Here is a 22,599-nt window from a genome sequence, read left to right as displayed (position 1 = left end):
TTTTGAGAAAACAATAACCGAGTATGAAGAGGAGATCCACCGCCGACACCGCAGGCTGCTGGACGAGGTTTTAAAACCCGATAAAAAGCTGCGAAAAGCAGGTTTGTTGTCTTTATGTTGCTGGAAACGTGTTAATACTCTGTTAATGTGGCCGGGAGTCAGTGCTAAGCTAACGCTAGCAGCTAAACCCTCCGTACAGGCTGTTAGCCGCAGTTAGCTCATGTTAAAGGCCGAAAGATACGAACCAACAACTAACAACTGCAGTTATTAAGAGTTTTAAATTAAGCAAACCATACACAGTTTACTCTGATATTATTAGCTCTGTACAGCCCATCTAAACTGAAGACTGAAGAGCTGAATGACAGCTGCAACGATTAGTCAAAGATATTGATATTTAAAATTGTACCGGACTTTTCATTCATAGTGAAACTCAAAGTGCTACAGTATTAATAACATAGAACACACAACAAAGACTTCAAGAGTTAAGATAAAAAAAAAAGGTTATTAGGCCTTTGAACAAGTGTGGTGCAGCCGAACAGAAGGCTCGGTCCCCCATGATGCGGAGCTTAGTACTGGGGGGGCCGTGGTACGGAGCCCTGCGGGCCCGGAGGAGCAAGCTGCTGGCAGATCTGAGCGTGCGGATGGAGGTTTGTGATGGATTTGTATGTGAGTAGCAGGACTTTGTAGTCCATCCTGAAGAGGACAGGGAGCCAGTGCAATGATAACAGTATTGACGTGTTTTCACTCTCATCAGGATCCCGGCAGCTCTGTTGTGAATGGACTGGAGCTCCTGGATGCTCCTACCAGGGATCCCTGTGAGGAGCACAGTGGTCCAGTCTGGAAGAGATAAAGAAATGGACAAGTTTCTCTGGATCTGACAGGGTTAGACAGGGCTGGAGTTTACAGATGATTTTGAGATGGTAGAAAGAGATTTGGCATAGATTTCTTTTATGGTTATCAAAAGTCTGCTGTGGGTCAAACCTAACACCCAGATTAGTGACTGAGGAGGAAATGGGGATGTCCTGGCCTTCAGAGGTGAGAGGAGGTATGGGGGATGACTGAATATTATTATTAGCAGTAGTAGTAGTATCAATATTTATGTACTTACTGTCATAGAGGACTAAAGAAACCAGAAAACATTTAAAAGGCTGGAGACAGAGAATTTTGACATTTAATTTTCTGATTCCAGCTTCTTTTACCCATTTTGGCATTTTAATGTGGACAGAGATACTTGCAGAAATGAGCTGAATCTCCATGTCGTTTTTTGCTTAAAAATGCTGTTTCAAAATTGAGCTGGCTTAATGTAAACATAGTCTTATTTCAATTACTTAAATACTCATTAATCAGAGCCCTTAACTGAATGTCCATTTATTTAACTGTTAACTAAGATTTCAACTAACAATTATGTTCGATTAATCTGTTGATTATATTCACGATTAATTGTTTAGTTGTTTGGGCCATAAAATGGCAGATAATGAAGAAAAGTCCAAGGTGACGTCAACTGTCTTGTTTTGATTACTGTCATAGACGACTAAAGAAACCAGAAAATATTCACATTTAAGAATCTGGAGTCAGAGAGTTTTGATTACTCAAAGCAATTAACCAATTATCAAAAAATGCACCAATTAACTTAATGGTTGAAGATCAATGGATTAATCAACCAATTATTGCAGCTCTACACTTTTTCTTTAAAAAAAAGACTACTTTTGGAAAATATCCACTTGATTTGATTTACTCTAGTTTTGTCACCCACTCATGAAAATATCACCCCATAACACTACCAGTGTTTGAAAACTCCACACGGTACCTTAAACATAAAATATGGTTATCAAGCTTCATTGAACAGTTCATGTGTTTACATTAATAGTTGTCTGTCTGTTTCAGCTTTACCTTTAGATGTGCGAAAAGTGATTGTTGGTGAAGAAGAGCAGCGGGAGAGAAGCTCCAGTCTGGACCAGGAGGACCCAGAGCCCCCACACATTAAAGAGGAACAGGAGGAACTCTGGACCAGTCAAGAGGGAGAGCAGCTTCAAGGGCTGGGGGAGGCTGATATCACCAAGTTCACCTTCACTCCTGTCCCTGTGACAATTGGAGATGATGAAGAGAAACCTCAGTCCTCAAAGCTTCATCAAAGAAAAACTGAACTGATTGAAACAGAAGCTGATGGACAAGACTGTGGAGGATCAGAACCAGCCAGGAACTCACATCCAGATAGACTTTTACAACCAGATACTGATGACAAGACCTCAGACTGCTCTGAAGCGGACACTGATGACAGTGACGAATGGAAGGAGACCAGTGAACCTCAGTCCTCACAGCTTCATCAAAGTCAAACTGAACAGATGAAAACAGAAGCTGATGGAGAGGACTGTGGAGGATCAGAACCAGCCAGGAACTCCCATCCAGATAGACATTTACAACCTGATACTGATGACAAGATTTCAAACTCTTCTGCGACTGATACTGACGACAGTGATGAATGGAAGGAGACCAGTGAACCTCAGTCAGATTTAAAGTCTCAAATGAGTTGTAATACTAGCAAGAAATCATTTAGCTGCTCCGAGTGTGATAAAAAATTTAGCCAAAAGGGACACCTGATCATACACCAGAGAATTCACACAGGGGAGAAACCTTTCAGTTGCTCAGTTTGTGGTAAAAGATTTGTATGTGAGGGGTCTCTTAGGAGGCATATGAGAATTCACACAGGGGAGAACCCCTTTAGTTGCTCAGTTTGTGGTAAAAGATTAGTATGCAAGGGGTCTCTTAGAAGACATATGACAATTCACACAGGAGAGAAACCTTTCAGTTGCTCAGTTTGTGGTAAATCTTTTACTCAGTCAGGTCTGGAGTACCACCTGAAAACTCACACAGGAGAGAAACCCTTTAGTTGCTCAGTTTGTGGTAAAAGATTTGTATGCAAGGGGTCTCTTAGGCGACATAAGAGAATTCACACAGGAGAAAAACCATTTAGTTGCTCAGTTTGTGGTAAAAGATTCAACCGGAAGGTAACTCTGCAGCTACACATGAGAATTCACACAGGGGAGAAGACATTTAGCTGCTCTGTATGTGGTAAACAATTTGGTTTCAAAAGATATCTCCAGGGACACATGAGAATCCACACAGGAGAGAAGCCATTTAGCTGCTCCTTTTGTTGTTTTAGATTTAATAAAAAGGGAAATCTGCAGAGACACATGAGAATCCATTCAAGAGAAACCCTTTAGCTGCTCAGTTTGTGCTACAACTATTTATACAAAAGGTACATCTGTCAAGCTACCTGGCTGTCCACAAAGGGGGGGAAACAGTTTTATTGCAGTATTTTCTACCAAAGATTCAGCCAGTCTACACAGTTCAAAAGACACAAGTGTGTTGATGAGTCCTCAGTATGCCAGTCCTCAACTGAAACGGATTGAAACAAGCTGATGGAGAGGACTGTGGAGGATCACAACCAGCTGGGAACTCACATCCAGATAGACATTTACAACCAGTTAATGCTGACAAGGTTTCAGACTTTCCTGAACCGTAGACAATGATTATTATTGGAAGGAGACCAGTGAACCTCAGTCAGGTTTAGACATCATATGTTTTCCTTTTAAGTGATATGGGATGTGACCAAGCGTCAACCTCCGAGGCTGTAAAATGAAGCCAAAAACTGCAGTTCCTTGAATGGCCACTTGAGGCTCCAAAAGCGAGTCAATCCCCATAGACCCCCATGTTTACAGCCTGGTACAAAAAACGGTTTTGGTCTCTGTTGATAAGTTCCTCTTTCATGACAACTGTACGGGGGGTGAATTTTTTTATAACTCACCCGTTTAAATTTTATTAAGCTGTAAAGTTCTGCATAATGAAGGACATGGCTGCTTTGAGTGACAGGTCCACCAGCCGCTAGGTGGCTTGTTTCAGCCATTCGGCCCGCCTCTTTGCCCATTTTTGATTGGCTGGGAGTTAGGCAGCGTCACGCACTGCCAAGATGGCGACGACCGTAGCGGCTCACTTTGAGCTTCAAAACTGCTCTTCAGAAACCAACGGGTGACGTCACGGTAACGACGTCCATATTTTTATACAGTCTATGGTTGTAATACTGGCTTAAAAACTTTCTTTTTTCTCATGTGTTATTGAACTCATCCAGGAGGGAAATTTTTCAGTCACTTGTGTTTATTTCACACAAGAGGAAATGTCTACAAACGTGTTACTGTTTATGGCAAAGGTTTTTCCTGGTGATGTCTTTTTTTTTTAATCGACTGAGTTTCACTATAAATAGTACTGTGTGTTTGTGGTATTAACAGCAGTAAGTGCTCAAGAAGATTTTAAAATTGAAATGACTATCAACACAAATTGGTCAACAGTAATGTTAAAAGACACACAAGCCAAACTGACTGCTTTTGGTGATTGTGCTTGAACTGGCCAAAAAAGTTGAGTAATTAAGGAAAGTCTAAATACATACGAGAACCAGGAAGAAATGAGATTTAACTGAAAGGTTTAATAAGACGACGGAGCTCCATCTTCTCAATGTAGTCATGAAATTAAAAAAGGTGTTTTATAATTTGTTCAGAATTTTAATGTTAAATATATGAATGAATTCATCCATATATTAAGGGTTTTCAAAAAATATTCATGTCAGGAGTTGATAGTGACAGTGATGATTACAGTTGTGTGTAATATAGATGCTGTTTTTTAAAGTTTGGAAACAGTTTTATACTGTTTGCTTTTCCTTCTATGATCTTTCATGTTTTTTTGTCATGAACTATGATCTTGAAATAAAATTAACTGAATAAAGTGAATAGTATTGTGTATCATTAACAGTGAGACAAGGAGCTCTGTGGAATATTTTACGATACGTCAGGAAATAAAGTGTGTGAGTGAGCCTTAATGATCTAATTGTTAATATTCCAGCTGCGTTGGTCTGATTATTACAAATTACATTATTAATGATTTGCCATAATTAGGGATATTCACTTTTATGTTAATTTATTAATTATCAATAATATAAGTTGGAACCAGCTTGTCACACAAAAATAGGTCCATGTGACAGAAAACTGGCAGGTATGAAAACAAGTCTTTGTATGAAAAGGGCTTCGTTGGATCACAAAAACTTTCTGATCTTAAAGAAGAAGAACTGATCTAAATAGTGTTTCTGTGGTTACTAATAGATGTCAATATGTTTATAAGACTGTTGTAGAAGAGGGTCTCTCATTTTCTTCCAGCTCTGGTGGTCCTTCACATTGTAATTTATATTGTAAAACAGGTCAGATATTTGATAGAAAGCAGACACACGCTGGTCACAAGTGTGTCTTCTTCAGTATTATTCCAATTTTTACTACAAGTCACAACAGTAATTAGACAGACACAGACTTGTCAGTGCAGCGGTGGCTGATTTATTAAACCTTCCACAGCAAGTGTGACCTCTAGTGACTCTTACATGTAATGTGGTATTCTTGACAGCAGGTGTCAGTAAAAGGCCATAAATCACAATACATGACAACAAGCAGCAGATGTTATCTAACACCATGTAACACATTCCCACTTCACACGTATGTGATGGAACAATCAACATGTATACAAAAATAAGACCCCATTTTTAAGGACCAAGGTATTGTGTTTATTTCTGAACCTTTAAATGAAACGGGGGATCTCGCTACTTATGAAGAGTTCATCCAACAGAGAGGATTAGACCGTTCTCAGAGTACTTGAAGTATATCCACTAAATTGATGTCTCTCATTAAAGTGCTGTTATTATATGAAGCTTTCTCAGGCTGATTCCTAAACTGTGACTTTGTGGAAAGGATCTTGAGGAATGTCCTTGTAATAATTCTCATATCAGAAATGTTCTTACTTATATTCAAAGTCAGTATCCAAACTCCTTTCATCATTGAAAAGTAATGTTTCCTCACATTAGCAGGAATGTTTCGACTGAATTTAACAGATTTTTGTTCCCAATAAAGTATATACAGACACTAACCCTCCAATGAATTCATTCACAATGGAAAGGATTGGTGCAGGTCGACTGGGTGGATGCCGTGTCCCTCAGAGAGCCGTCAAAAATCTTATCTAAGCTCTTGACTGGCTTCTCTGTGATGGTTGGGATGGCTGCGCCTGCAGTGTTGAACCGGAATTTGTCCTCCACATTTCCTTTCCTCAGCACCATGGATCTTGATTTGGCTGGTTTGAAACGCATCCAGGCCCGTTCCACAAGCTTTTCAAGCCCCTGCAGAATGCACTGGCAGCCTGGTTACTGATTCTGTGGTGACTCTTAAATTATCCATGAATTCCCTGATGGGTGGTTGCTGTTTAGCGGAATTCATCCTGGACCTGTACACTCTGGTTCAGCAGACTTCATGAGCATGTTCATGGCTAAGGAGAACAGCTTTACGGAGATAGTGCATCCTGTGATGATGCCGATCTCCACCTTGTGCCAGCTTGATGTAATTGCTCCTGAAGAGACCCTCACCCAGAAGTTGCTGTAGTAATCAGTGATGAGGTCTCTGATTCTGCTGGGGATGTGAAGTTTGATTAGTGTGAGCTGCACCAGCTTGTGTGGGATGGAGCCATATGCATTTGCCAGATTGAGTGACAACACTGCCAGGTTACCCTTGTTCGTTCTGGCCTCCCTGATGAGCTGTGTCACCACACTAGTGTGCATCAGAAAGCCTGGCCTCCCTGAAATGCCACCCTTCTGGACTGATGTATCATTGTAGGTGTTCTTGGTCAGGTATGTGCACAGCTGATTGGAAATGACACTGAAAAAGATCTTTGCCTTGACACACAGCAGGGAGACGATTCGGAACTGGTCTGTCTGGTTGGAGTTTTCCTCCTTTGGGATCCACACCCCTTCAGCCACTCTTCACTGTTCTGGTATCTTCCCCCATCCCCAGAAGACTCACAGCATCTTCCACAGATGCAGCAGGAGTTGGGGACAGTTCTTGACACTTTGTATGAGGTGCTGCTTGGTCCTGGAGCAGAGCTTACCCTTGCTTTACAGACGAGCTCTCTGAATTCCTTTAGCTGGAGCTCTGACATCTCGAACTGCTCTTCTGGTTCATGGGGGTCTATCAGGATGTTGCACTCTCCCAACTCCTACTGTCTTTCAGTATTGCTGCATGTCTGCTTCAGATGTTTGGTCTATGTCTTCCTCTGAGCAGGCTTCCACTGTGCTTCTGTCCCAGCAACTCCTTGGTGAACTTGAAGGGGTTGGCAATAAAAACAGCATTCTTTCTTGACTGCGTCCTGGATATACAAAATTGGATGACACAAAACTATCTTCAGTTAAATGCTAGTAAGACTGAAGTGGTTTTATTCGGTCCCTCTGACTCCAGTGGGGGTATAGCTAATCTCTTAGGGCCCCTGGCCCCTTACCTTCATTCTCATGCCAGAAATCTTGGTGTTATTTTTTATTCGGCTCTAAAATTTGATAAACAAATTAATTCTGTTGTCCAAGGTTGTCATTTCCACCTACGAAACATTGCCAAATGGAAACCACTTCTCTCAGTCAACGACTTGAAGACTGTCACAACCGCTCTGATTTCCTCCCGTCTGGACTACTGCAATGCCCTTTATTTGGGTGCCAGTCATCCCTGTCTCATTTGCAACTAGTACAGAACGCTGCTGCTCGGCTGATAACTGGCACAAGGAAGAGAGACAGCATCACACCTATACTGGCCTCCCTGCATTGGTTACCAGTCAAGTATAGGACTGAGTTTAAGGTACTTTTATTTGTTTTTAAGGCTCTACATGGCCTGGCGCCCCAGTACATCTCGGAGCTCATCTGCCCCCTTCACAACAGCAGATCTCTGAGATCCTCTGGCCAACTGTTGATCGCTGTCCCTCGATCGCGGCTGAGGGGTGACAATGCATTTGCTGTAGCTGCCCCAAAACTTTGGAGCAGCTTACCTCTTGGAATTAAGTGTTCCCCTTCCCGAGACACTTTTAAGGCCAAACTAAAGACTCACTTGTTCGCTTGGGCCTTTGACTGTCGTTAAAACCCAGTGTTCTACTATTATTTGTATTCTATTTGTTCTTGTTTCTTGTTTGATGTTACCCTGTTGTGTTGTTTTAATTTATTCTTGACATCTTATTGTACAGCACTTTGGTCAACTGTGATAGTTTTTGAATGTGCTTTATAAATAAATCTGATTTGATTTGATTTGACTTCAGACCCTTTCGCTGATGTTGTAGATCCTCACTGCTCTATAGATAAAAATGAATTAATTAAGACAAATAGATCCCACAGCCATTATTAGCCTTTTTATAAAACTTTATTTATAACAATATAACATGAAATTTCTTCCTAAAAAACCCCAAAAAACCCGAAAAAAGCAGATTCAAAATAGCAAGGCTACATTTACAAATAAAAATAGATACATGAATAAAAAATTTTAAAAAAGTAAACAGTGCATGTGCATAATAAAAATAAATTATATATTTAGATACTGACATTTATATATTGAGACCATATCAACAAATCACACAGATGACCCATGTGGTGGCAGAGATAATTAAATGAATAAATAAAAACATTCAGTCTTGGTCAAAACACCAGAAACTGTGACATAGTGCAGCCATAATTAATGCCTGGCAGAAGGAATGAGACACAGACCAGAAAGGGAGACATTATTATAGGATACACAAGTCAGTTAATGTCAGTTTAAAGGAGGATGTCATAATCGCAGAGAGAAGGCGATCATTACACAGTTAAGGTTTGGTCATGCAGGTTTTCATTCCACATGGGAGTAAAATGGGGAAAAGTGGTATAACATTCTGGAAGGTTTGGATGTAAATATAATATAGCTTCACCTTATGAGATTCACCGATAATGGCAAACGCTCTCACTGCCCAGACTCCATTGATGACCATATTCATGCATTCTGGCTCTGCTCATACAATCAATCATTCTGGTCTGAGCTCATGAGTGTCCAACATTCTCGGCCTCAGTGTCCCCCTTTGCCCTCCATTTGCCAAGTGATCTCGCCTCCATCCACATTCCTACACACCTTGAACCTTTCATTTTAACATCCCTAATGAGGCAGGACAGGAATAGAGTTTAAAATCATTACTGAGTTCAGGTCAAGACTTCACTTCAGGGAAATCAGAAGGGGGTGATAGGCTGAATAATGCAGGCAGGGAAATAGGGTGTAATTTTTATTTATTTATCTTTTAAATGGTATTTTCTTAATACTTTATATTTTCTTCATATTTCTATAGACCAATCAGTATTCAGTCGATGTAATGTCTTGACTCTACACACATCGATACAGCAGGTGGCGATTTGCCGCTTTGAAGCTGGTTCACGATCCGCCAATAAACACAAAGAAGAAGAATAAAAGCCGGAAGTTATTTTCTTTATCAAAATGGTTGCTTATTAGCAGAGTCCTGCTCTATTTCTTCTTCAGAAAGTGTCTGAATGAACCATCATGTCTGGATAAACCTGTCTGTGCTGTTCACGATGTTTCACCTCTGATTTATCTCCCGGTAGCCCACAAGGACATTGAAGTTAGCTTAGCATGTTAGCTGTAAATAAACTGATGGAGCTCAGCAGCAGACTGACAGTCTGATGGAGACCAAACTGAGTTTCTGACGGAGAAAAAGTTTCTGTCATCGTGTTAAAATGTCTAAAGTCCAAATGCTGAGAGCGTCGGTGACGCAGCGACTAACTGCGGCTGCTGAAGAGATATTTGTGCTGTTTGAAAGATCGATAGCAGAGTACGAGGAGGAACTTTCTCGATCCAAAGAGGAGAACGAGCGACAACGCAAACTACTGGACGCTGTTTTCAACCCTCAACTTCAGCTGCACAGAGCAGGTTTGTTCCCTTTACATCTTATTCTCACTCTGATCACACTCAGTTTAACCTGAGCCGATATTACAGTATGCAGCAGGGTTTGTACTTTTAGGTTTAATTTATGTTTAAACACAACTGTAAAGCTTGTCTACGAGTAAAATACTTCAAAACTGCAATGATCAGATAATTTCATTAGTCAATCCACAGAAAAATTAATCACCAACTATTCTGATCATCAGTTAATCGTTATCGAGTATAAATACCAAATATTTGATCGTGTTGGGTTCAATTTGCTGCTTTTTTGGTCTTATGATAGTAAATTGAATATTTTGGAGGTTCGGGGCTGTAAAATGTTGTGATGAGCATTTTACATTGTTTTATGATGATTTATAGAACAAACAGCCTGTCGATTAAATGAGAAAATTGTTGTAGATTAATCCAGAATAGGACTGCAACTAATGATTTTTTTCATTGTTGAGTAATCTGTTGATTATTTTCTCGATTGGTCCATAAAATGTCAGAAAATGTTGATCATTGATCCAATGACTTGTTGTTTGACCAACAATAAAAAGGCAAAGCAGGTGTATTTATATAGGACAATAAGCAACAAGACAGTTCAAATGAGACAAAAGAAACTCACCATTTAAATGCAGTTAGAAACAGTCATTAAAGTGCTGAGAGAAAAGAAAACAAAAAGAAGCTAAAATAGAATAAGACAGATATAAAATACAAGAATAAAAGTTACGGTGCAGTGTAGCAGACCTGTCCCAGATGACCTGAGAGGTCTGGATGCTTCATAACTTAGCAGCAGATCAGAAATATATTTTGGCCCTAAACCATTCAGTGCTTTATAAACCAAAAGCAGTATTTTGACATCAGTTATCTGACAGACAGGAAGCCAGTGTAAAGATCTGAGAACTGGAGTGATATGATCCACTTTCTTGGTCATAGAGAGGACTCTCAATCAGCTGTGGAGTTCAGCAGCCAGACATTTCTCCATTCTCTGTTTAAGAGCGGAACACGAGAACTGCTGGTCCACCTTAAAGGTCAGTCCACCTTAAGTGAGCCTGGTCAGGTTAGTGCATTGTTGCTAACTTCTGGGCTAACCCCCTTCAATAGATGAGTCTTTTCTTGGTCTTGAGAAGCTGCAGCATTTATTAACTGACACACAGTGGCCTGTACTGTACATTTACTGCCATATTGAAAACTTAATGCTAACCTTTTCCGCTAATCCGCTCGCATTCACCGCCACTTTTTCTGCCGTTCGCTCAACCGCACACTCGCTATGCGCACACATTACGCACTGCCCTATTCCTCAACGGAGCTACGCTACTCTTACAACAGTACCTTTCATGTGGATGTCCTTTGAAGAATAAGGAGAGGGAGGATGACTCAAAACAATCCCATGGTAATGTAGGGTGTGATCTTGCTCACACAGTGTGTGAGTTTAAATCAGTAGTAGCCCATTGATATTAATGATCGTGTGAAATTTTGGCAGTGGTGCTCTTAATTTTGCAGCGTTGGTGCGCTGCTGCAGAATGAATATTGGGGAAACACTGCCAAAGTCCAAGATGACCTCAGATATCTTGTTTTGTCCACAAACATTCCAGGTGGAACTCGCACTCTAGAATTACTGTTCCACACGTTGGAGTAAGTGGATTATTAAACTGTTTTAACAGTAATGAGTCACAGAGCGTATCGAACCGAACATCCTGTACCTAATGGGTCAGGACAAATACACATGGTTCCCCATAATGTGTATTTCTGTATTTCAGTGTTTCCTGCAGATGTCCAGCAGTTGTTTGGAAGTAAAGAAGAGGCTCCCCCTGAGCAGCAGGAGTGGAACTCCAGTCTGGACCAGGAGGACCCAGAGCTCCCACACATTAAAGAGGAACAGGAGGAACTCTGGACCAGTCAGGAGGGAGAGCAGCTTCAAGGGCTGCAGGAGGCTGATATCACCAAGTTCACATTCACTCCTGTCCCTGTGACAAGTGAAGATGTTGAAGAGAAACCTCAGTCCTCACAGCTTCAACAAAGACAAACTGAGGAGAACAAAGACTCAGTGGGAGGTGAAGAAGTCAGGAACCCAGAGCCAGATAGACGTTTACAAGCAGATACTGACGACAGGACTTCTGACTGTTCTGAAGTCAGAGATGATGGTTGGACAGAAACCAGTGAACCTCAGCCAGATTTAAACTCTGTGAACAATTATAAAGTCCTTGTTAGTGATATGAGATGTAATACCGTCAAGAAACAATATAACTGCTCTGAGTGTGGTAAAATATTTCAATATAAGAAGTGTCTGAATAGACACATGAGAATCCACACAGGGGAGAAATCCTTCAAATGTATGTTTTGTGGTAAAGCCTTCGTACGAAAGGAAGGTCTGACACAACATGTACGGCTCCACACAGGAGAGAAACCATTCAGCTGCAGAGTTTGTCACAAAAGATTCACCTGGCAGGCACAGGTCAAACAACACCACTGTGTTGGTGAGTCATCACAGTTTCAAACTGAAGCTGAAGGAAAGGACTGCGGAGGATCAGAAGCAGCCAGGAACTCACATCCAGATAGACATTTAAAACCAGATGCTGATGACAAGTCTTCAAACTGTTCTGAACGTGACCCTAAAGTCATTGATCACGCCTGTGAGGAGACCATGGAGCCCCTGCCAGGTTTAAAAATGGAGAAAAATAATACAGTCCCTGAAAGATGTAATTCTGGCAAGAAAAAATTTTACTGCTCTGAGTGTGGTAAAATATTTGACTGCAAAGAGTATCTGCAGAAACATATGAGAGTTCACTCAGGAGAGAAGCCTTACAGCTGTTTGATATGTAATAAACGTTTCTCCAGTCGAGGATATGTCGCAGTTCACATGAAAATCCACACAGGGGAGAAATCCTTTAAATGTCCGTTTTGTGGTAAAGCCTTCGTACGGAAGGAAGGTCTGACACAACATGTACGACTCCACACGGGAGAGAAACCGTTCAGCTGCAGAGTTTGTCACAAAAGATTCACCTGGCCGGCACAGGTCAGACAACACCACTGTGTTGGTGAGTCGTCACAGTTTCAAACAGTCTGCAGCTCAACTCCACAGACGGAAACAGAAGCTGACGGAGAGAACGGTGGAGGATCAGAACCAGCCAGGAACTTTGAGATCAGTGATGCTGATGTGCAGGAACCTTTCAGAACACCCTTGATAAACTCAGTCAGGTATAATTCCTGGGAAATAATGAAGCCTCTGTAAATTATACAGTATATGTAACATCAGGAAGAAATAATTTGGCTTCTCTAAGGCTGGGTTTTACCAACAAGGATTCATTTTTAGAGCTCTGCTTAATTTTATATCTGGATTTACTCATTTTAAACCTAGTTTTGCTAAAGTCTTAATCGAACTAATCTTAGATTATATTAATCTTTGTTGATGCAACTCAGTCTAAAGGTAGTAAAAGTTTTTTCTGTTATGACGAAGAAAACTCAATAATCCCATGAGGGAGTGTTCACAAAAAAAAAAATGTGTGTAATGAGTGTATTACATGTTTTAGATGGAGATGAATGTATGTCTGTGATAAATAACGAAAAACTGTTAAGTACGGCTGAGTCGACTCACATTTTGTCAGTGAAATCACTGTCTTTGTTGTTTTTGGCCACATCATTATACAAACTTACTGATTCTTGTCTCTAAATGATTGATTGATGACAGAGCAACTGTATTTCTGCTCCATCTCTTATGCTCTTAGCTCCGATTTTAAATGCAGTGAAGTTGACTGAACTCCAGTTTAAACAGACCTGTACCAGCGTCTTCACCGCCTTCTCCTCTACTGTTCGGTGTGATCGACTCTTCGGCCGACAGCTCGGTCAGCAGTCAATCAGGATTTTATTACTAAACTAACACTAGGGTGCACTTTTTATTTTTCTGAATGTGGAAATCTGATGTCTTCACATCACAAATGATAAACAACATCATTCAAACACGAGTCTCGCAGGTAAAACATTAGACTCATGCAGCTGTTATATCTGCTGATGGACTTGATTGATTAAAGAAAGAAAGACTAATAATTATGTTTAATCGGAAGGCCTATAAGAAATAAATGTATGTAACGAGATAAATGTTGACATTTATCCCTCCTGCTTAGTCTCCCAGTTTGTGGTCCAAGATTTCCTCGAAAAAACAATTTATGATTGGTCACTTTAGGACTTGAGACTACAGTTATTGCTGCACTAAGCTTATTCTTATTGGCAGACTGAAACAGACAGCGTTATAGGAATTTTAAGGTCAGTCTGGCACTGAAAGCATGTCAAAAAGGACAGAACTGAACCTCAGTACTAGAGTAGAACCAAAATTTATCAGTAGAAATGAGTGTTAAAATTTGTAATTGAATATTTGGTCAGTTTCTTCATTTTTTAGATGATTTTTCAGATATTTCCTAATTTAAATCACAACTTGAAGTCCTCACAATGCTTTACTTATTAGTTCCTGTTTTGGTTGTTTGTGCTCAGACAACATTAACTGACACACTGAGATGTTGTCTTTAATTTACTGTACTGGAACTCTGATATCGTATCAGCACCAATATCAAAATAATTGCAACAGATCCAGCCCAGGGCAATGTAAAGAGAGAAAGAAACAAAAACTAGATTGATAAACTGATGGTCAGTGTTTAAGTAACGTTAATCATTCTTGTGTTTTGCTAATATTCTGTGTGAATTACATGGTATTTATGAAGCTAAATGTGTTCTGTGTGCCTTTATAGAAGACTGGAGTTTATGTAAATGAAAACAGTCCTGCAGCGCTGGACTCCTTCAAAGAGATGATCAATATATTCTGGTAATCTGTTAAATATGTATTTTGTATTAAATGTTTTTTTCACAGACTGTAAAGAGCTTTTAATCTTTTGATTGTGAAGTTTGATTGTTAATTTCTTATTAATTTTGTTTGTGTGAACTGATACAGTTAACATGAATAAAAAGTTAATTAGTGTTTGACGTTACAGTCTGGTTGATTGGTATTTATTATGAGGATGATGACAGGAAAGCGGGCTGAAATGATCAGTCAATTAATTAGTTGACTGAAAGCATATTTATTGCCAGCAGTTTTGATAATTGACAAATCATTCAGGTTTTATATCACAGCGTACTATATTGTTATAGTATGTATACTTTTGCTATTCTTGCCCTTATTTGTGATTTTCCTGATAATTAGATTTTTTTTCTTATACCTACTAAGTAGCTTGCCATGTCTCTTGAAGTTCACTGCTCAGGATGACCATGTGTTACACTTTGCATTTGTCAAATAAAACACTTTGACTTTGACACATTATAGAGACGTATCCAACTGGACTTTGTGAACGTTGTCAGGTACCGGAAACAGTAGAACATGTACTTGTTAACTGCAGGAAATATAGCTCAGAAAGGACACGATGGAGGGAATGAAGAGGTCGGGGCTGAAAGGAGCAGCTTTAAAGGGTATAACGTTACTGTAGTGTGGTGGAAGTGGACAAGGCAGGAAGTGTCAAGATAATAGGGTTGAAAAATCTGATGTAGGAGTTAACTAAGTCCACAAGATGGCAGTAAAGATAACACCAAGGATGCAAGCTGCCGTTAAACCTCAAAGAGGAAGAAGAAGAAGAAGGATGAACGTCTTTACTACGGCTAACTTTACACTGTATGAGCAGGATAGCGTGTATAGTCAGCAGCAGAGTCGCGTTTCTCTCTTTCGAAAGTGTCTCTAACATACAACAGATATGCACCATCGGAGCCTCCTCAGATGCGGATAAATGAACTCTGAGCTGTTTATAATGATTCTCGTCGCAGCGCACAGGCGTCTGCAGTTAGCTTAGCTTGTTAGCCGGAGCGGGGCCGGAGCTCAGCAGCAGCTTAGTGACAGTCTGATGGAGACCAAACTGAGTTTTTACACAGGAGAAAAAGTTTCTGTCATTGTGTGAAAATGTCTAATGTCCAAATACTGAGAGCGTCCTCACCGGTGGAGCCAAAGTACTCCGAAGTTTACGGTAATGACGATGAAACGGTTAAATTGTGATTGTGACTTTATTTCTCATCGACAAACACGTTTCACTTAACAAGCTTTCACACAGACAACTGACAGTTTCAGCTATTAATTAACTCATTATTTTCTAATAGATATACCCTGAAGCAGGCAAACAAACTAATTTAGGGTCAGACCATGGAGGTGCAACCATTAGTCGATAATAACTGATAAGTTGCCAAATATTCAATTAATCGCCAACTATTTTGATAATTGATTAATTGTTTTGAGTCATTTTAAATGACAATGAAAAAAGAATAAATGTCCCAATTATCTGATTCCAGCTTCATGAATGTGATATTTTCTGGGTTCTTTAGTCCTCTATGAGAGTAACCTGAGTATCTTTGGGTTGTGGACAAAACAAGATGACACCATCAGTTTCCTGTTTCCAGTGTTTCCAATATATATATATGTATATATTTGCAGTGAAAAATAACCTTTTGCAGGACAAGATGTGTGATCATGTTTGTAAGTTAGATAAGAAGGAGACTTGAGCAGGAAAGCTAACGCAGGTTGTTGTTCAGAGTCTGTGGGGCTCTTGAGTAGCAGGATGCTGTCAGGCTCAGTGTGACCGTCTATTCTAATAATGATAGAATGATACGTTATCACTTTATCCAAGAATTAATTTGCTGTACTGAAATAAAGACAAAGGTAAACGGATAAATAACAGTATTCTGTCTAATTAACACAAACCTATAGCAGACCATAGTTAACCAAAAAGTATAAACGTTTCCCTTATGGTTTCAGTTTTTTTTTTTCAAATGACAACAAAGAACAACTGATTTACAGAGCAGATATGTTGCTTTGGCATACAAAAAATGACTTTTAATTTCAGTTTTTTAATTTAAGAATTTGTGACCAAGATGTTTTCTGTAGGGAACATTTTACAGCTGAAAATGAACTTGTTAGTTCTCTCTGTTTCTAAATTACTTCAAACATTTCTGTACTTCAGTTTCATGTGACATCTTTGCTGATATATGTGTTGAAACAGATTATTTTCTGAGTCAGGTGTTGAAGTCTTGGTCCTTTTTAAACACAGCCCCACTGTGAGATGAAGTAGTGGTATCAGTGGTTTCAGTGTAGCCATGACATCTGTTTTCCATAATATGTGTGTATGTATTTCAGCTTGTCCTGCAGACGTCCAGCAGCTGTTGGAGAGTAAAGAAGAGGTTCCCCCTAAGCAGCAGGAGTGGAGCTCCAGTCTGGACCAGGAGGACCCAGAGCCCCCACACATTAAAGAGGAACAGGAGGAACTCTGGACCAGTCAGGAGGGAGAGCAGCTTCAAGGGCTGGAGGAGGCTGATATCACCAAGTTCACATTCACTCCTGTCCCTGTGAAGAGTGAAGATGATGAAGAGAAACCTCAATCCTCACAGCTTCATCAAAGACAAACTGAACAGATGGAAACAGAAGCTGATGGAGAGAACTGTGGAGGATCAGAACCAGCCAAGAACTCACATCCAGATAGACATTTACAACCAGATACTGATGACAAGACTTCAGACTCTTCTGAGACTGATGTCAGTGATGACGACTGGACCAGGAGGGAATCATGTTTAAACTCTGTTAAAAATAATGTAAATAATATTGACAAAGAATCATTTATCTGCTCTGAGTGCGGAAAAACATTTGGCCACAAGACAAATCTGAAAAGACATATGAGATGTCACACAGGAGAAAAACCATTCAGCTGCTCATTTTGCAGTAAAAGTTTCAATCGGAGGGAACACTTGATTGCTCATATGAGATGTCATTCAGGAGAAAAACCTTTCATCTGTTCAGTTTGTAACACCAGTTTCAGTCATGGTTGGTCATTGGACAAACACATGAGAGTCCACACCGGAGAGAAACCGTTTTGTTGCTCACTTTGCAGCAAAAGATTCAGGCAGCGCTCAGATTTGGTGGCACACTTTCGAATTCACACAGGAGAAAAGCCTTTTTCCTGCTCGGTTTGTAATACAAGTTTCACTCAGCGTCACACTTTGGTTCAGCACATGAGAACACACACTGGGGTGAAGCCTTTTATTTGCTCAGTTTGTGGTAAAAGATTTTCACGAAAGGGACATATGACGAGACACATGACGGCTCACACTGGGGAGAAACCGTTCAGCTGCAGTGTTTGTGACAAAAGATTCACTTGGCAGTCACAGTTTAAAAGACACGAGTGTGCTGGTGAGAGCAGTGGTGCTAAATGAAGCTGTAGAGACGTAATTACACACTGAAGCAACTGAAAATGAATTTCTTACAAGCTCTAGGCAAGAATGTGTAATACAATAAAGGCTAATTGATGAATTTGTTTCGATTTCTTGTGTTTTATTGACCAGATTTAACCAGAAACACAGAGGTTATCTTCTAGCTAAATGTTAAACCTCAAACATTTGAACTCTTGTGTTGTTATTTCTTAGTGGAATAGTTAAATATTCTAACAAAGAAATGTATTTGTTTTCTTTCTGAGAGTGGGATGTTCAGATGCAATGCAATCAATCTCATGTCTGTGTGTTAAGTATGATACAAAAGGCTAGAAAGAGAGGGACACAACCAGAAATACATCCACCAACACCTCTGAAGCTCATTAATTAGCATGCTGTATCTTGTTTGTTTAATCCATACACAAACTAAATGTAAAATATGGTCACCTTGTCCTGGAAACATTTCTAGAAGAGTTCCAGAAAAAAGTTCACATGACACAAATCCACCACAAATGCAACATGAATTTCTTCTATTCTTCAAAATAATCTTCTCAAGAGTGATAAAACCAATGAAAAATATCATAACTCGTGATCTTATGGAGTTGTTCCACCAATTATCTGCTGCTCTGTGCTGTTGATTTCCTTACGTGCTTGTATTTGTGTATTCTATAATGGTTCTATAGGTTTCCTTTCATCTGTGCTGCGTCTCCCTGTGCTTTCATGTAGCTAAATCTGACACATTTATTACATCGTATTGATGTTAATTAATATGTTTTCCCTGATAAATAAATTAATCAAGTAAATTACAATCGCCCGTAGGTATGCACACACTAAAAATCACTGGGTTAATATTTGGGTCAATATAGTACCAACACAATACTGTGGCCTTTAGGATGTGAAAAAACTCACAAAACTTTGCACCCATGTTTGAACTAGTAAGTATTTTGATTTGATATTGCTAATTACCTTGGGCATGGCACGTTGGCTCTATAGCACCCCCTAATTACTTTTAACATATTCGAGGTGCTATGGGTGCTGGAAAACTCAGGAAACTTTGCACATGCATCAGAAATGGCGTAACTTGGATATGCTTGCTTGCTTGCTTAGTCTGGCAAGATAGTCTTAAAACATATAGGAAGGCCCTCTGTAATGCCAGAGCCGCCTATTACTCAGCATTAATAGAAGAGAATAATAACTGCCCTAGGTTCCTTTTCAGCTGACAAAGAGTCATAACTCTATTGATCCATGTATTCCTATAGCTCTCATTAGTAATGACTTTATGAGCTTCTTTAATGATAATATCTAACTTTTGTTGTGATTTGGCGCTATATAAATAAAAATTGATTGATTGATTGATTGATTGATATGGGTGTTGGGTTTGGATGTAGTAAAATGGGTCGAGAGCGCCCCGTAGAAGTTTTCAAAGTCAAAGCCCCCAACTTCAAACTTGGTGTACTTGTACAAAATTTGGTAGGCAGATGTAACATCTCCAGACTTAAAAAAGCGTCTTGGAGCCATACCCTAAATCCAACAGAAAGTCAGCCATTTTGAATGTACTGTGCAATTTATTTTGCAAAGTGAAGCCATACACAGGCATTGTACTTTAATAATCTCCTCCTAGAACATTAACCCGAGTGACTTCAAATTTAGTGACATCTAAAGACCTTTCTGAAGCGAAATTGCGAAGCTTATGAGATTTCATGGAATGCCCTGACATGGCATGCCAATCCATTTTGCCCAAAACATGAAACAGGAAGTTGTTGTAACTCAACTCAACATTGTCCAATCTGCCCCAAATTTCTCATGTATGATAAGAGGCCAGGCCTGAACACGTCTACATGTCAATATTAAGTCATAGTCATAGCGCCACCTACTGACAACAGGAAGTGAGACTTATGTTACAAACATCATCCAATTTACATGACACTTATATGGTGTCTACACATGATATACAGCAACATGATGTATAATTAGAAAGTGTTCTCTAGCGCCACATAGTGGTCACAAGAAGTGATATTTAACTCCTTCATTCAAAGTCCGATGAGAGTCCAGAGGGGTTGAACTACGAAGCAAGTTCCACATATTCAGGCTTTCTTTATGTGAGCTGGATTAACAAACCCTAAACTCGCGATCAGAGATAAGTGGTATCACGACGGTGGTTATGAACTTTCTTTGTTAACTCAGGCTTTCTGCTTCAGGCTCTGTGTGCGTCCCCATAAAAGGGGGCGTTTGGTGTCATTTGACTCTTTTTCCGCACAAAATGGACTGATCGTGTGCTGCTTACTTCAGTCAGGAGGAACAGATCATTATAACTGAGAGCTATGAATAATAGAAATACATTATCACAGCAAAAAGCAACGCTGTTGCTGCAAATAAGGTGAGAGAGGAATGCTGGTAGAAAACTGCTGATGTAAATTTGTTAAATAAAAAAACAAATGTATTAATTACGTAATTAGTTTATATACATATTTTACCACTCAATGCACTCTCCGCACCTCCCACATCCAGAGCTCTTAAACATTAAACTTGATGCAGCAGATTTATTTAGTATTTTTCACCAGTTTTTTGTTTTTTATTTGTTTCTTTTTGCAATTTGAAATACAGTTTGATATATTGTAACAAAATCCCATCCCACAAGTAACCCTAACCTCTTGCACCAATACAAATTTACAATATGACATCAAATCAATAGCAAGTATGGTAATAGACTAATCAGTTTTCTAATCAGTCTTCTAATAGCTGCAGTAGCAGCAGTGTTAAACAGACTTGGCAGCAAATCAGGTGGTTGGTGAAAGGACGGCGCTTTTTATTGCCAATTTAAGCCGAAACTTGGAACATAACCTGCTCCGGACCAGGTTAAGTTTGCAGTATAAGTTACCATGGTGATGTAGCAGGTTAAAAGAGAGCCACCTTCGTGACATTGAAAACTCTGGCTTTATGCTCAACACACCTCGCTAACCCACTAATCTGGCTTCGTAGTACAACCCTCTGGCCTTCAGACATCTACATGCCTGCAGTAAAAGCCCTTCGACTGTGGCACAAAGTGCAAGGGCCTGATTATTGCTGTTTGCCGCTTTAATTATTGATATGACTTGTAAAATAAGTTGGAGTAATACTCAAGAAGACACAACACTTGTAACCAGCCTGTGTCTGCTTTCTAGCAAATATCTGACCTGTTCTACAACATTAAGTACAATATGAAGGAGCTGGAAGAAAATGAGACTTTCTTCTACAGCAGTCTTATAAACATACTGACATCTATTAGCAGTCACAGCAGCAATATTTAGATCAGTCCTTCAACCTTATTTAAGATCTGAAAGTTTTTGTGATCCAATAAAGCCCTTTTCATACAAAGACTTGTTTTCATACCAGTCAATGTCTCACTGTTAATGATACACAATACTGTTCACTTTATTCAGGTAATTTTATTTCAAGATCATAGTTCATAACAAAAAACTTGAAAGATCATAGAAGAAAAAGCCAAGAGTATAAAACAGTTTACAACGTTAAAAAACAGCCTCTATATTACACAAAACTAATCATCACTGTTACTATCAACTCCCGACATGAAAACCTTTATGCTGAATATATTTTTTATTACATATATTTAACTAACATTAAAATTCTGAACTAGTTACTAAACACATGTTTTTTCATGACTACATTGAGAGGATGGAGCTCTGTTTTCTTATTACTGCTTTCAGTTAAATCTAATTTCTTCCTGTTTCTCGTATGTATTTGGTCTTTCCTTAAGTTTTTTGGCTTTTGGGTTTTTTAAAAAAAATTCTGAACAAATTATTACACATTTTTTCTTCATGACTACATTGAGAGGATGGAGTTCTGTTATCCTTTCAGCTTTCAGTTAAAAGTCATTTCTTCCTATTTCCCATATGTATTTAGTCTTTCCTTAATAAGTCAACTTTTTTGTCCAGTCCACTCCCAAGCCAAATTACCAAATTACCAAATTACCAAAGCAAGTCAGTTTGGCTTGTGTTTCTTTTAACATTACTGTTGACTAATTTGTGTTTGTAGTCATTTACATACATTACATACATTTTCTTGAGCACTTACATCACAAACACACAATACTTTTAATAGTGAAACTCAGTCTATTTAAAAAAAAACACCAGGACAAACATTAATACATTTGAAGAGATTTCCACTTGTGTGAAATGAACATGAGCAACTGAAATGTTTCTCTCCTGGATGAGTTCATTTAACCTGACATGCTCAGATTATTTGTTACACTGAACCATCTGAGTCTAAGTCGTCCTGATTTGATGAACGACTGTCTATCACGGGGTAACTAATGAGCCTTTCACTGTCATCACACCTAAACCACGCCTGTAGCTGCCTGTAATTCCTTATAGGACGCTGATTGGTCTGATTCATTGTGGTTCAGCCACAAGCACATGACTTGAAGCCAGAAAAGATGGTGTGTTGTGTGACCTTCACAAATCCAGCTACCTCGCAAGGTAAGAGTTCAGTAACGCATGAGAAAAAGCCAGTATTACCTCTCATATCATTTAAAAGTAAAATGTATGGTGTCTAAACTTGACTGAGGTTCACTGGTCTCCTTCCAATAATAATCATT

The 22,599-nt window shown here is 39.4% G+C and overlaps 3 protein-coding genes across 5 annotated transcripts in view; 2 read left to right on the top strand and 1 right to left on the bottom strand.

Moving 5' to 3' along the window:
* LOC122970029 (gastrula zinc finger protein XlCGF57.1-like) overlaps positions 1-15,018 on the top strand; it is a 47,756-nt gene extending 32,738 nt beyond the window's left edge. The window contains exons 2-3 of one of the 3 annotated variants that reach the window (XM_044336120.1): positions 11,546-12,983; positions 13,511-15,018. In XM_044336120.1, coding sequence (XP_044192055.1) covers positions 11,546-12,983; positions 13,511-13,541 — 1,469 coding nt within the window. In that variant the 3' untranslated portion in view covers positions 13,542-15,018. Of the gene's footprint in view, positions 1-1,884; positions 3,327-11,545; positions 13,364-13,510 lie in introns of those variants that run through there. The other 2 variants (XM_044336119.1, XM_044336123.1) reach the window with 2 other exon arrangements.
* The window catches only part of LOC122970013 (zinc finger protein 160-like), a 69,543-nt gene that overhangs the window by 11,611 nt on the left and 35,333 nt on the right, over positions 1-22,599 (bottom strand).
* Positions 9,322-18,108, top strand: LOC122970047 (gastrula zinc finger protein XlCGF8.2DB-like). Of its 2 annotated transcripts, none has more exons than XM_044336146.1 (2): positions 9,322-9,791; positions 16,942-18,108. In XM_044336146.1, exons 1-2 carry the CDS (start codon positions 9,599-9,601, stop codon positions 18,009-18,011), a joined length of 1,263 nt encoding a protein of 420 aa, XP_044192081.1. In that variant the 5' UTR covers positions 9,322-9,598; the 3' UTR covers positions 18,012-18,108. The 2 variants fall into 2 exon arrangements, with proteins under 2 accessions (XP_044192081.1, XP_044192082.1); XM_044336147.1 differs by lacking the exon at positions 9,322-9,791 and adding an exon at positions 15,373-15,781.

The sequence above is a fragment of the Thunnus albacares genome, chromosome 19, assembly GCF_914725855.1.
Source record: "Thunnus albacares chromosome 19, fThuAlb1.1, whole genome shotgun sequence".
NCBI classification, from domain to species: Eukaryota; Metazoa; Chordata; class Actinopteri; order Scombriformes; family Scombridae; genus Thunnus; species Thunnus albacares.
This window is presented reverse-complemented; position numbering and strand designations above follow the sequence as displayed.